Genomic DNA, 14112 nt, shown 5'->3' with positions numbered 1-14112 from the left:
ATGGGGTCAGGAGTTCGAGACCAGCCTGTCTAATGTAGTGAAACCCCGTCTCTACTAAAAATACAAAAATTAGCCAGGCGTGGTGGTGTGTGACTGTAGTCCCAGCTACTTGGGAGGCTGAGGCAGGAGAATCACTTGAACTCAGGAGGCAGAGGTTGTAGTGAGCCGAGAGAGTGCCACTGCACTCCAGCCTGGGCGACAGAGCTAGACGCTGTCTTAAAAAAAAAAAAATACAATTAGAAGGAATAAGTTCTAGTGTTTGACAGCACTGCATTGTGGCTATAGTTAACAGTAATTTAGTATTTCTTTCAAAATAGAAGAGAAGGTTTGGAATGTTCTCAACAGAAAGAAAGAAATGTTTGAAGTGGTAGATATCCTAATTACCCTGATTTGATCATTACACACTGTATGCATGTATTGGAATATCACATGTACTCCATATATATGTACATTATTATGTATCAATAAAAAGTATTTTGCTCATTTCAATATTTGTTTTCTTTCTTTCTTTCTTTTTTTTTTTTGAGACGGAGTTTTGCTCTTGTTGCCCAGGCTGGCGTGCAATGGCATGATCTCGGCTTACCACAACCTCTGCCTCCTGGGTTCAAGCAATTATCTTGCCTCAGCCTCCAGAGTAGCTAGGACTACAGGCATGCGCCACCATACCCAACTAATTTTATATATTTAGTAGAGACGGGGTTTCTCCATGTTGCTGAGGCTGATCTCTAACTCCCAGCTTCAGGTGATCCACCTGCCTCGGCCTCCCAAAGGGCTGAGAATGTAGGCGTGAGCCACTGTGCCCAGACAATATCTGTTTTCTTACTGAATTTTAAAAATTATTTGGATATTCAGGATATTTCTTTTGTCAATTAGATGTTTCTTCTAGACTGATATGCGTGTGTGTGTCTTGTCTTTTTATATTCCTAACAGTGTCTTTCATAGAGCAGATGTTTTAAATTCTTTTATGTATCATGCTTTTGATGTCATTTTTAAAAAATTTATGTGTGTGTGTGTATATATATATACGCATATATATATATATATATATATATTTTTTTTTTTTTTTTTTTTTGAGACAGAGTCTCACTCTGTCGCCAGGCCTGGAGTGCAGTGGGGTCTCAGCTCACGTTCTGAAAGCCTCAGCCTCCTGGAGTTCCAGCCATTCTCCTGCCTCAGCTTCCCAGCAGCTGGGCTACAGGCGCTCCCGCCACCATGCCATTCCGTGCATTTTTAGTAGAGTAGGGCAGGTTTCATGTTAGCGGGATGGTCTCCATCTCCAGCCTAAGTGATCCACCCTTCGGCCTCCAGTGCTGGGATTACAAGTGAGCCACAGCCTGACCTTAGTGTATTTTTTAGAGGCAGGTTCTCACTTTGTGTCCAGGGTAGGGTACTGCGGCACAAACATGGCTGACTACAGCCTCAACCTCCTGGGCTAAAGCAATCCTCCCATCTTAGCCTCCCAAGTTACTGGAGCTACAAATGTGTGCCACCACACCCCAGCTTGTTTTAAAATTTTTTTGTGGAAGTGGGGTCTTGCTCTGTTGCCCATGTTGGTCTTGAATTTCTGTCCTCAAGTGATGCTCCCACCTTGGCCTCCCAAAGTGCTAGGATTATAGGCGTGAGCCACCATGTCCAACCCTGGTATCATTTTTCTAAGAAAACTTAGGAAACCAAGGTCACAAAGATTTTTCTGCAAACTTCTTATACATATTTTGTAGTTTTAGTTTTTACATTTAGCTGTGTGATCCATTTTGAATTAATTTTTATACATAGTTTGAGGTGTTGGTTGAGGCTCATAGTTTTTTGCATATGGATATCCAGTTGTTTCAGTGCCATGTGTTCAAATGACTATCCTGTTTTTGTTGAATTACTTTTACAACTTTGTGGAAAATCAATTGATCATATATATGTGTGTCTATTGGTAGACTGTCTTCTCTTCCTATTTTCCAGTATGTTAATCCTTTTGTCAACATCTCACTGTTGATTATTGTAGCTTTCTATGAAGTCTTAATGTTAGATAGTGTGAACCCTCCAACTTTGTTTTTCTTTTCAAAATTGTCTTGGCAATTCTAGTTCCTTTGCCTTTCCATATAAATTTTAGAATCAGCTTGTCATTTTTGTAAAAAGATGCTGGGGATTTGAATGGAATTGCATTGAATCTATAGAAGAATTTGGAGAGAACTGAAACCTTCACCAGATAAAGTCTTCCAATCCATGAACACATCCATATCTCTCCATTTGCTTAGGTTTTTAATTTCTTTAATCTGTAATTTATAGTTTTCAGCATAGTGTTTGCCTTTTAGGTGCTATTATAAAATGTACTGTTTTGTCCATTGCTTGTACAGTTGGTAACCTTATTTGAAGGTTTGAAGACACCTCATTTAATATATATTATTGAATCATTAACATTGAACTTACACAGCCAATAGTGCTATAACTCATGCCTGAATAAGCTTATCTAAAATACAGATTTTCTCCACAAGGCAGATCATAGCTTCCTTGTGCTTAGGTACACTAGGTAGCACTTGAGCACTGTGCCAGGGGACCATTTTAAACATCAAAATTACTGGGAAAAAAACAAAAAAAAAGCACAAAAACATGGCACTAAGTAGAGCACTAAAAGGAGACTTGTTTATTGTATGAGACCTGAACTAAAAAGTGACAGTATCACTTTGACCTCAGCTGGGAATGTGTATGTTGGATGACTCAAATTTTTCACTGCTCTGTACATGTTCATGAATGACCATGAGAGTGCAGTAAATATTGATTTTGGGATTACAAATAAATTTTAGTGAGTAGGCAAATTAGGAATCTGGGAATGAAGATCAACTATATAAAAGTAAAATTGACTTTTGTGCTATATATTGGCCTTATGTCCTGGATCTTGCTAACTCAGGTGATAGAGCTTTTTTGTTGATTCTTTGGCATTTTCTTCATCAATATTCATGTCATCGGCAAATAGGGGTACTTTTATTATTCCTTTTTTCTCTCTTTTTCTCTTTTTAAAATTGTAGTAAAAAGCACAGCAAATAAATTTACCCACTGGTCTGGTTGCAGTGATGTTTACAACCAGTTATAGATTTCTTTGTTCCTTCTCCATTTCCACTGCCTTACTTGAGTAGCCTAAAAAAAAGAAAAAAAAAATACCCTCTTAACAAATTTTAAGTACATTTTATGTCATTGTTAATTATGTGCATATTGTTGTTCAATAGTTATCTAGAACTTTTTCACCTGGCATTACTGAAACTACCCATTTAGTGACAGCTCCCCATTTCTCCCTCCCCACAACACTTGATAACCACCATTCTGCTTTCCGTTTCTATGTGCTTGATTACTTTAGGTACCTCATATAAGTGGAATCATGCAGTATTTGTCCTTTTCTGATTGGCTTATTTTACTTAGCATAATATCCTCAAGGTTAATTTATGCTGTGGCATATGATAGGATTTACTTCTTTTATAATACTGAACATTCCATGGTATGTATATGTTGTATTTTCTGTATCCATCTATCAGTGGACATTTCGGTTGTGTCTATATGCTTAATGTTAGCAATGCTGCAATGAACGTGGATTGTGCAGGTATCTCTTCAAGATCCTGTTTTCAGTTCATTTGGATATACACCTAGAAGTGGGATCATATGGTAGTTCTAGTTTTAATTTTTTGAGGAAGCTCTATACTGTTTTCCATAGTAGCTTCACCATTTTACGGTCGTACTAACAGTGCATAGGGGTTTCAGTTTTCCCACATCCTCTCCAATACTTGTTATTTTCTTGTTTTTTGATATTGGCAATTCTAACAGGTATGAGGGTGAGATCTCATTGTGGTTTTGATTTTTATTTCTTTTATGATTAGTGATGTTGAGGATCTTTTCATATGCTTGTTGACCATTGTATATCTTTTTTTTTTTTTAAGATAGGGTCTTGCTTTGTTGCCCAGACTGGGGTGCAGTCGCACGCTTATGGCTCACTGCAGCCTTGACCTCAAGCAGTCCTCTCACCTCAGCCTCATGAGTAGCTGGGACTACAGGCGTGCGCCACCATGCCCAGCTAATTTTTGTATTTTTTCGTAGAGGTGGGATTTCACCATGTTGTCCAGGCTGGTCTTGAACTCTTGGGCTTAAGTGATCCACCTGCCTCTGCTCCCCAAAATGCTGGGATTACAAGTGTGAGCCACTGTTACCAGCTCATTGTATATCTTTGGAGAAATGTCTCTTCAAGCTGTTTGCCCATTTTCAAATTGGATTATTTTTTGTTGTTAAAGTTGAGAAGTTCTTTATCTATTCTGGGTAATAACCCCTTATCTGATATGTGGTTTGCAAATATTTTCTCCCATTCCGTAGAATGTCTTTTTACTCTGTTGATTGTGTCGTTTGGTGCACACAAGTTTTTCAGTTTGGTGCAGTCCCATTTGTCTATTTTTGCTTTCGTTACCTGTACTTTTGGTGTCATATCCAAGAAATCATAGCCCATTTCAATGTCATGAAGCTTTTTCCTTATGTTTTCTTCTAGGAGTTTTATAGTTTCAGGTGCTACCTTTGTACCTGTAATCGATTTTGAGTTAGTTTTTGTATATGGTGTGAGATAAAGTCCATCTTTAATCTTTTGCATGGGCATGTCCAGTTTTCTCAACACCATTTGCTGAAGAGAGAATCGTTTTTCCATTGTGGAGTCTTGGCACCATTATCAAAGATTATTTGACACGATACCTCCTGGGATCAAGTGATCCTCCCACCTCAGCCTCCCAAGTGACTGGGACCACCGGAAGGTGACACCACACCTGGCTGATTTTTGTATGTTTTGTGGAGACGGGGTTTTGTCATGTTGCCCTGGCTGGTCTTGAACTCCTGAGCTCAAGCAATCTGCCCACCTAGGCCTCCCTAGTGTTGTGATTACAGGCATAAGCCACCATGTCTAGCTCCCACATTTTTGTTATATTTTAGATCCAGCTTGTTAGGTCTTTTGATACTTTTCTTTATCCTTGATGTTTTGTATTTTGCCATATTACTGTGTATAAGTGTAGATTTTACTATTGATTAGCAGTAGAGAGTTTTTTCAACCTAGAAAATAATATCTTGGAAAAATTTCAACCATTATTTATTTATTTATTTTGAGATGAAGTCTCACTCTATCACCCAGGCTGGAGTGCAGTGGCGAGATCTCGGCTCATCACAACCTTCGCCTCCCGGGTTCAAGCCATTCTCCTACCTCAGCCTCATGAGTAGCTGGGATTACAGGTGCGTGCCACCATGCCCAGCTAATTTTTGTATTTTGAGTAGAGACAGGGTTTCACCATGTTGGCTAGGGTGGTCTTAAACTCCTGACCTTGTGATTCACCTGCCTTGGCCTCCCAAAATGCTGGGATTACAGGCATGAGCCACCACGCCTGGCCTCAACCATTATTTTTTAAAAGAACATTTCCTTCACCTCTTCTATTTTTTCCTTCTGAAACTGCAATTATTTCACTATTGGAACCTATGTTCCCTATTTCTTAGTTCTTTTTTCCTCACTGTGTAATATCTTAATCTTTTCTTTATACTGTGTTCTAGGTAATTTCTAATACATAAGTTATCTCTTCATTTGTTGTTAGCCGGATATTTATCCCATCTATTGATTTTAATTTTAAAGACCATTTTCTATTTCCGAGATTTATAATAGATTCTTTTTATAAATGCCTGTGATCATTTAATTATCTTCTATTCTTCTTTTAGGATGTTAGTCCCACTTAAGTATATTTAGTATGCTCAAAGAGATAAAAAAAATTAAGATTCTTCATTTAAAAAACTGTCTTCAGGTGTAAATTCTATTTGCTGTGTCTGCTTACTGGTAGTAATTTTCCTAAAGTATATTCTAATTTTGGTTTGTGGGCTCATGTTGGATTGTTTTTTCCTGTGTGTGTTTTACCCCTTTTGTGTGGCTTTGGAGCGTACTCCACCTGTCCCTCTGGCTGACATAGCTCTAGGTCAGCTGTTTCATTAGGAATTTAGGTTTTTACTTTGGGAATAGCCTAGTTCTGGACCACACTACATGTGTTATATGTGTTACGCAGGCCCAGTGTCTATTCTCAGGGTAGCTCTGTTCCTGCCACAGTTGGGTGGAACTTTTTTTGGCCCAGTTCCAGCAAGGAGTCTGTTTCTGGTCTTCTGTTCCATGCATGGCATGCTGGACTTCTGGAGCGTCACAGCTTTAGCTACACTGTTTTTAGTTAAAAGCCCTTTTCCTGGGGGCTGCATGGCTTGAGTGCCCACTTAACCACTCTAAATTTGTCAACCACGAAGATCTTACTTACACTCTTATTGAGTGTAGCTAAATATTTAAAGTTTTATCTAGTTTCTTGTCTTTCTTTCTAGAGGTACTTTATGTTTATATAAGTAATAATATGCTTATTTTCCTTTGTATACAGAAGTTAGCATACTATATATCGTATTATATTAGTTCATTCTCGTTCTGCTATAAAGAAATACCCGAGACTGGGTAATTTATAAAGAAAAGAGATTTAAATTGGCTCATGGTTCTGCAGGCTGTATAGGAACCAGGCTGGGGAGGCCTCAGGAAACTTAAAATCATGGCAAAAGTGAAGGGGGAGCAGGCGCATCTTACGGGGCCAGAGCAGGGGGAGGGCAGAGAGGGAGAAGGTGCCACACGCTTTTTTTTTTTTTTTTAAATCAGGCATTTAGAAACAAGAAAGCATACATTAATTACATAAAAATAGTTTTTGAATAACAGAGTAAGCATCATATTGTCATTAGCAACAACATAGGACATGGGGCGGGATGCAGGACTCTGGGTGGTTTTAAAGATAGAGGTGGGTGGGTTTCCCCCCCCCCCTTTTTTTTTTTTTTTTGCAGGGCTCTGGGTGGTTTTAAAGGTAGAGGGCGGTTCCTACCCCCTCCCTTTTTTTTTGAGATGAAATTTTGCTCTTGTTGTCCAGGCTGGAGTGCAATGGCACAATCTCAGCTCACCACAACCTCTGCCTCACAGGTTCAGGCAATTCTCCTGCCTCAGCCTCCTGAGTAGCTGAGATTACAGGCATGCGCCACCACACCTGGCTAATTTTGTATTTTTAGTAGAGACAGGGTTTCTCCATGTTGATTAGGCTAGTCTCGAACTCCCAACCTCAGGTGATCCGTCTGCCTTGGCCTCCCAAAGTGCTGGGATTACAGGCATGGGCTACTGTGTTCGACCCTTTTTTTCCCTTAATTGGGGGGGGAAAAAAGGTTATTTGTTATTCCTGACTTAAAGCAAGAACAAATGCCTCCCTGGACCCTGGTGGGCTGTGTAAGAGGGAGGGTCAGGGAGGAATGAGAAGGGCTCTGCACCTACTGGGAGGATGGTGTCATATGGAAAACTGGCACAGGGGCTTCTTCTCCTCCTCTGTGCCACACACATTTTTGAACAACCAGATCTCAGGAGCACTCACTATCATGAGAGCAGCACGGAGGGGGAAATCCACCCCCATAATTCAGTCACCTCCCACCAGGTCCTACCTCCAACACTGGGGATTTGGGTGGGGCCACAGACCCAAACCATATCACCTATACTTTGCTTTTCTTAATAAGATAGGGAGTATTTTTTTTTTTTTTTGAGAGACAGAATCTTGCTCTGTCTCCCAGGTGGAGTGCAGTGGTGCAGTCATAGCTCACTGTAGCTTCAACCTCTGGGCTCAAGCAATCCTCCCACTTCAGTCTCCCTAGTAGCTGGGACTACAGGCATGCACCACCATGCTCAGCAAATTTAAAAAAAAAAAAAAAAAATTAAAGATGGGATCTTGCTTTGTTGCCCAGGCTGCTCTTGAACTCCTGGGCTCAAGTGATCTTCCCACCTTGGCCTCCCAGAGTGCTGAGTTTACAGGCGTGAGCTACCATGCCCAGCCAAGATAGGAAGTATTTCCATTTGGTAAATCAGAGGGCTGGCATGGAGATTTGGTTTCTTTGTTAAGGAGACCTGCTGATTTGACCTGCATAGTTTATCTTCATCACAATGGGTAGAGATTTTCCTACTTTTGAATTTTTACATTGTTTTTTACATATAGTTTAAAAAATGTTTATCCTCTCATTTTCTTTAATATAAAGATTAATCAGTTCTCTAATTGTGACCTTAACTTCCCCATGTCCTTTAAATTTTCATCATCCATTAAATTAAATTAATAATGTACCTACTGTTTATAGGTTCCTGAGAACTATGTGCTTCTATGTCTTCTTTTATGGGATATTTAAAAAATATTAATGGTAACAAGCACTTACATACATTTACTATGTGTTAGCACAGAAGTATAGAACAAAAGAGGAGAAATTGTTTGGAGGCAGTGATAAGGAGTCTATGTCACTGAGAAATATGAAAAGATGTTCAACCACTAGTATTAGAATCAGCAATAAACTGAAGTTTTAGTTCTTCCATTTCTCATGCACGTGCTACATTTCTTTCAGCTGTTTTTGGGGATGCAATGTAAAATAGTTTTGTTACAGCAGTAGCTTAAGGTGAGCTGTGTTAGCATTTTCAGGGTTTAAACCCCTAAAATCTCAGATAGGTATATATTATTTTCTTGAGAACCTACAAAAAAATCTCATTCCACTAATTTCAGAGCAGTGTAGGACTTATCCAATGTAGGAATTGGTTGTTCAGTCTAAAATAATGGCCGGGCACGGTGGCTCACACCTATAATCCCAGCACTTTGGGAGGCTGAGGCGGCCAGATCAATTGAGGTCAGGAGTTTGAGACCAGCCTGGCCAACATGGTGAAACCCTGTTTCTCCTAAAAATATAGAAATTAGCCAGGTGTGATGGCGCACACCTGTAGTCCCAGCTACTGGGGATGCTGAGGCAGGAGAATCGTTGAACCTGGGAGGCAGAGGTTGCAGTGAACCGAGATCGCGCCACTGCAGTCCACTCTGGGTGACAGAGCAATACTCTTGTCTCAAAGAAATAAAATAATATAAAATAAAATAACAATAAGTATAGTTTTTAAGTGGCTGCTTTTTGTCAGTTGCTGTAGTAAGTACTATAAGTCTAATAGTATACATTTACTGAGTTCTTGCTATGTGCCAGGTGCTGCTTTTTCCATATTAATCTAATCTTAATAACAAGCCCGTGAGGAAAATCCTGTTATTCTTGTTTTACAAATAAGATAAGTAGGATATCGTGAAGTTGAGTAACTTGTTTAGAGTCACAGAGTTTATAAGAGTTTATAAGTCTAGCACCAGAGATGTATTCAACATCAAATATTATACCTCCTATCTTCTTTAATTTTCACAGTAAGCCTATGAGGTAAGTATATAGAAAAGGAAACAGAGAGAGTGTGTAACTGTCTCATGGTCACTTGTTTCTGATCCCCATGAACCATACCATCAAACTCTTGCACTTAAGAAAATAGTCCAGTTTTTATACAACTTCATCTTACAACTCTTACTGCTTCTTGTCTTATCTCCCAGGGCCATTTCTGAGCAGTAGAGTTTCAAGTAATCCACTAACAACCAGTTCCAAATTCTGTGGTCAAATCCTGTGCTGCTGTTCCAAGTGGTAAGTTTTCTTATGGACATAGTAAAACTTTAATATATTCTATTCATAAGTATCTTCATCTGTAAAAGGAACAAAGTATACTTTTGTGAACACATGATTGATTAGGCTTTATTGTTTTGCTACTGCTTTATCATACTGAGAAAATCAGAAGTTAAATATTAATATATTTGCCTGGCACAACTTTTGAAAATATTTAGCCCAACAAATAAGATGCTTTACGTCTCTCAGCTCGGTCTACTGTTATTTGTTATAATTCTATCTTGGCCGGGCGCGGTGGCTCACTCCTGTAATCCCAGCACTTTGGGAGGCCGAGGCGGGTGGATCACGAGGTCGGGAGATCGAGACCATCCTGGCTAACACGGTGAAACCCCGTCTCTACTAAAAATGCAAAAAATTAGCCAGGCGTGGCGGTGGGCCCCTGTAGTCCCAGCTACTTGGGATGCTGAGGCAGGAGAATGGCGTGAACCCGGGAGGCGGAGCTTGCAGTGAGCCGAGATCACGCCACTGCACTCCAGCCTGGGCGACTGAGTGAGACTCCGTCTCCAAAAAAAAAAAAAAAATAATAATTGTATCTTTAGACCACATATTCAAGTGCTAAATGGACAAACACAGTGGTATGTTTTAGTAGAGTTAAATTAGAACTATTATACATACATGAAGAACATCAGTGAACATTGTTTCTTAACTAAATTTTAAGTGACTACAATCTGATTATTAGATCAATTATAATATATTATACACTAGTCTCCCTTTCTCCGTGGTTTTGCTTTCCATGGTTTCAGTTATTTGCAGTCAACCAAGGTCTGAAAATATTTAGTGGAAAATTCTAGAAATAATTCATAAGTTTTAAATTTAGTGCTGTTCCAAATAGTGTGATGAACTCATACCCTGGACTTCAATCATCCCTTTGTCCAGCATATCTATGCTGTTTATGTTACCCACCCTTTAGTCACTTAGTAGCTGGTTGGAAATCAGATTTTAAAAAATAGTGTATATTAAATTTGGTAATATTTAGAGTTCCAGACATCCACTGGGGGTATTGGAGCATATTCCCCACAGATAAGGGAGGCTACTGTAACTACTGTTTACTGAGTATCCTTCATAGGTCTGACATTATGCTTTACAAATATAATTTGTGTGATCCTGTTAACAGTCCTATAAGATAGATGGTAGTGTTGCCATTTTATATAGGAAAAAACTGGTTACAGAAGTTCAGAATTTTATATTAGGTCACATAACTTGTAACTTGACAGAGCCAGCTTTGAAACCTAGGTATAACTGTCTCAAACCTTTTGATTTTCTCATTATACCATCTGATTATGTGTAGTGTTTGAATTTTGACCACGTAAAAAGTAAAGATTTTTAAGATGCTGAAGAGTGAAAAATCTAAAGGGTGTGCCTGTCTGTACATTTTAGAGAATTACAGAAGTTGTATTCAAATATACTGAATTACCTAATTTTTTTGTTTGTTGTTTTCAGGTAATAGATGCATATTATTTCTTTTATTTAAAAGAAATGAATGTGACTAGTATTGCATTAAGAGCTGAAACCTGGCTTTTAGCTACATGGCATGTTAAAGTACCTCCGATGTGGCTGGAAGCTTGTATTAACTGGATTCAAGAAGAAAATAATAATGTTAACTTGAGTCAGGCCCAAATGAATAAACAAGTGTTTGAGCAGTGGCTCCTTACTGATCTGAGGGATTTGGAGCATCCTCTTTTACCTGATGGCATTTTAGAAATTCCAAAAGGAGAACTAAATGGATTTTATGCTCTGCAGATCAATTCCTTGGTTGATGTAAGTCAGCCTGCATATTGCCAGATACAGAAGTTGAGAGGAAAGAATACAACAAATGATCTAGTTACAGCTGAAACACAAGTAACCCCAAAACCTTGGGAAGCAAAGCCTTCACGAATGTTGATGCTGCAGCTAACTGATGGAATTGTACAAATACAGGGAATGGAATATCAGCCTATTCCAATTCTTCATAGTGATCTTCCTCCAGGTACAAAAATTTTGATTTTTGGAAATATATCTTTCCGTCTTGGTGTTCTCTTATTGAAACCAGAAAATGTGAAAGTATTAGGAGGTGAAGTAGATGCTCTTTTAGAAGAATATGCCCAAGAAAAAGTACTTGCAAGATTAATAGGGGAACCTGATCCTGTACTTTCAGTCATACCAAACAATTCTAACGAAAACATTCCCAGAGTTACAGATGTTCTAGATCCTGCATTAGGTCCTTCTGATGAAGAACTCTTGGCAAGTCTTAATGAAAACGATGAGCTTACAGCAAATAATGACACTTCCTCAGAAAGGTGTTTCACCATGGGTAGTTCCTCAAATACCATTCCCACAAGACAGTCAAGTTTTGAGCCAGAATTTGTTATTTCTCCAAGACCAAAAGAGGAACCATCAAACCTATCTATGCATTTCATGGATGGGGAATTAGATGACTTTTCATTGGAGGAGGCCTTGCTTTTAGAAGAAACTGTCCAGAAAGAACAGATGGAAACTGAAGAATTGCAGCCATTGACTTTTAACAGAAATGCCGATCGAAGTATAGAGAGATTTTCACATAATCCTAATACTATGAATACTTTTTCTTTGACTTGCAAAAATGGAAACAATAATTGGAGTGAAAAAAATGTATCTGAACAAATGACTAATGAAGACAAATCATTTGATTGTCCATCTGTTAGAGACCAAAACAGGAGTATTTTTTCAGTTGATCGTAATGTACCCTTAGCCCATGATTTTACAAATAAAGATAAGAACTTAGAGACAGATAATAAAATAAAACAAACCAGCAGTTCAGATGGACATTCCTTAAATAGTAAAATATTAGATAGAGAGGTGGTCAACTATGTACAGAAAAGGAGTTCACAAATTTCTAATGAAAATGATCGTCATTTACAGACTTGTTCTTTAAGATTACCAGAGAATAGCATTAATTTTTCTATTGCCATGGATTTGTATTCTCCACCCTTTATCTATTTGTCTGTTCTACTGGCCAGCAAACCAAAGGAAGTTACAACAGTGAAAGTGAAAGCATTTATTGTAACCTTAACTGGAAATCTCTCAAGTTCTGGTGGCATTTGGAGTATAACTGCAAAGGTGTCTGATGGTACTGCGTATCTAGATGTAGACTTCGTGGATGAAATACTGACTAGCCTGATAGGGTTCTCTGTAACAGAAATGAAACAGTTAAAAAAGGATCGTCTTCAATACCAAAAGTTCCTGGAAGGTTTGCAGAAATGTCAGAGAGATCTAATAGATTTGTGCTGTATAATGACTATTTCATTTAATCCTTCCTTGTCTAAAGCAATGGTACTGGCATTACAAAATGTTAATACGGAACACCTTGAGAATCTAAAGAAGCGGTTAAATAAATAAGTTAACTAAAATAGTATTAGGAACAATTAAAAACAACAAGGAAATATTTAGAATTTGTTCACAGTTTTACTTGTGAGACTTTGTGTAAAAAGGAAAGATGAAATTATATAACTTATTTCAGTTTAATTTTAAAGTGTTTAATCATGTTTGTTATATGTGGAGCTTTTTAACATAAGTTAATCTTTTTTTTTTTTTTTTTTTTTTTTTAAAGACAGGGTCTTGCTTTGTTGCCCAGGCTGGAGTGCAGTGGCATGATCATAGTTATTGCACTGACCTCCTGAGCTCAAGCAATCCTCCTGCCTTAGCCTCTTGAGTTGCTGGGACTCTAGGCATATACCACCATGCCCAGCTAATTTATTATAATTATTATTTTGTAGGGACTGAGTTTTGCTCTGTTGCCCAGATTGGTCTCAAACTCCTGGCCTCTCAATCCTCCTGTCTTGGCCTCCAAAGGTTAATTTTTTAAAAAGTAACTGTTAGATGGAGGAATATGGTGACCCACTATTGTTGAGAAATTTGTTTTCCACTTGTCACATAAGATGAATGCTGAAGTATCAATACTGGTGTTCAGTGGTGAGTCATATTGTTGAAAGTTAATAATTATAAAGAGGTAATTTTCCTTCTAATGTGTTGTCTATGGCCATACCAACCGGAACATGCCTGAGCTTGTCATAATATGTTGAGTACCCAAAAGATTTGTTTATATTGTTAATCTTAGGAAAAAATAAATAAAATCCAGTTAGATCAGAACATCAAACTTTCAGATGCAAATTGATTTACTGGTTTTTATTTTGCTGATTATAATATTTGGTATATTTAAGGTAATCTAGTTAATTAGATGCTATTTCATAGATTATATTGAATGATTTAAAACTTTATTTTCAAGGATAGTTTATTTTAAACGGCATATTGAAAACATCATTAACAAGATCCAGTAGGTAGGACATTTATTGGATTAAAATAAGGCATTTATCTATGTCTTTAGGTGTCATTGTTCCCTTTCTGGATTAGCTGTACATATAAGCCTTCCTTTGGTTTTAAGTGCTGATTTTTTTTATTTTTTAAGAGGGGCTGTTTACCATTCTTCCACTGTGCTGTTATAAAGTTGTATTTGAAAGGTAATGTCGTTTTTATTAATCTTTTGTCTTAAAATAATTTAAAGTGCTTTGAGTTTTAAAACATTAAACAAATCCTTAAATAACAAAA

The 14112-nt window shown here is 38.0% G+C and overlaps 1 protein-coding gene across 3 annotated transcripts in view; it reads left to right on the top strand.

The window, feature by feature from the left end:
- The window catches only part of RMI1 (RecQ mediated genome instability 1), a 23576-nt gene extending 9464 nt beyond the window's left edge, over positions 1 to 14112 (top strand). For 2 of the 3 annotated variants that reach the window (XM_021927596.2, XM_009189029.3), the window contains exons 2-3: positions 9426 to 9513; positions 10993 to 14112. In XM_021927596.2, the coding sequence (XP_021783288.1) occupies positions 11029 to 12906 (1878 nt within the window). In that variant the 5' untranslated portion in view covers positions 9426 to 9513; positions 10993 to 11028 and the 3' untranslated portion in view covers positions 12907 to 14112. Of the gene's footprint in view, positions 1 to 4870; positions 5236 to 9425; positions 9514 to 10992 lie in introns of those variants that run through there. The other variant, XM_021927595.2, reaches the window with a different exon arrangement.

This window comes from Papio anubis, chromosome 13 (genome assembly GCF_008728515.1).
Source record: "Papio anubis isolate 15944 chromosome 13, Panubis1.0, whole genome shotgun sequence".
Classification (NCBI taxonomy): Eukaryota; Metazoa; Chordata; class Mammalia; order Primates; family Cercopithecidae; genus Papio; species Papio anubis.
Note: the sequence above shows the minus strand (reverse complement) of the source record. Positions and strands in the feature narration are given on the sequence as shown.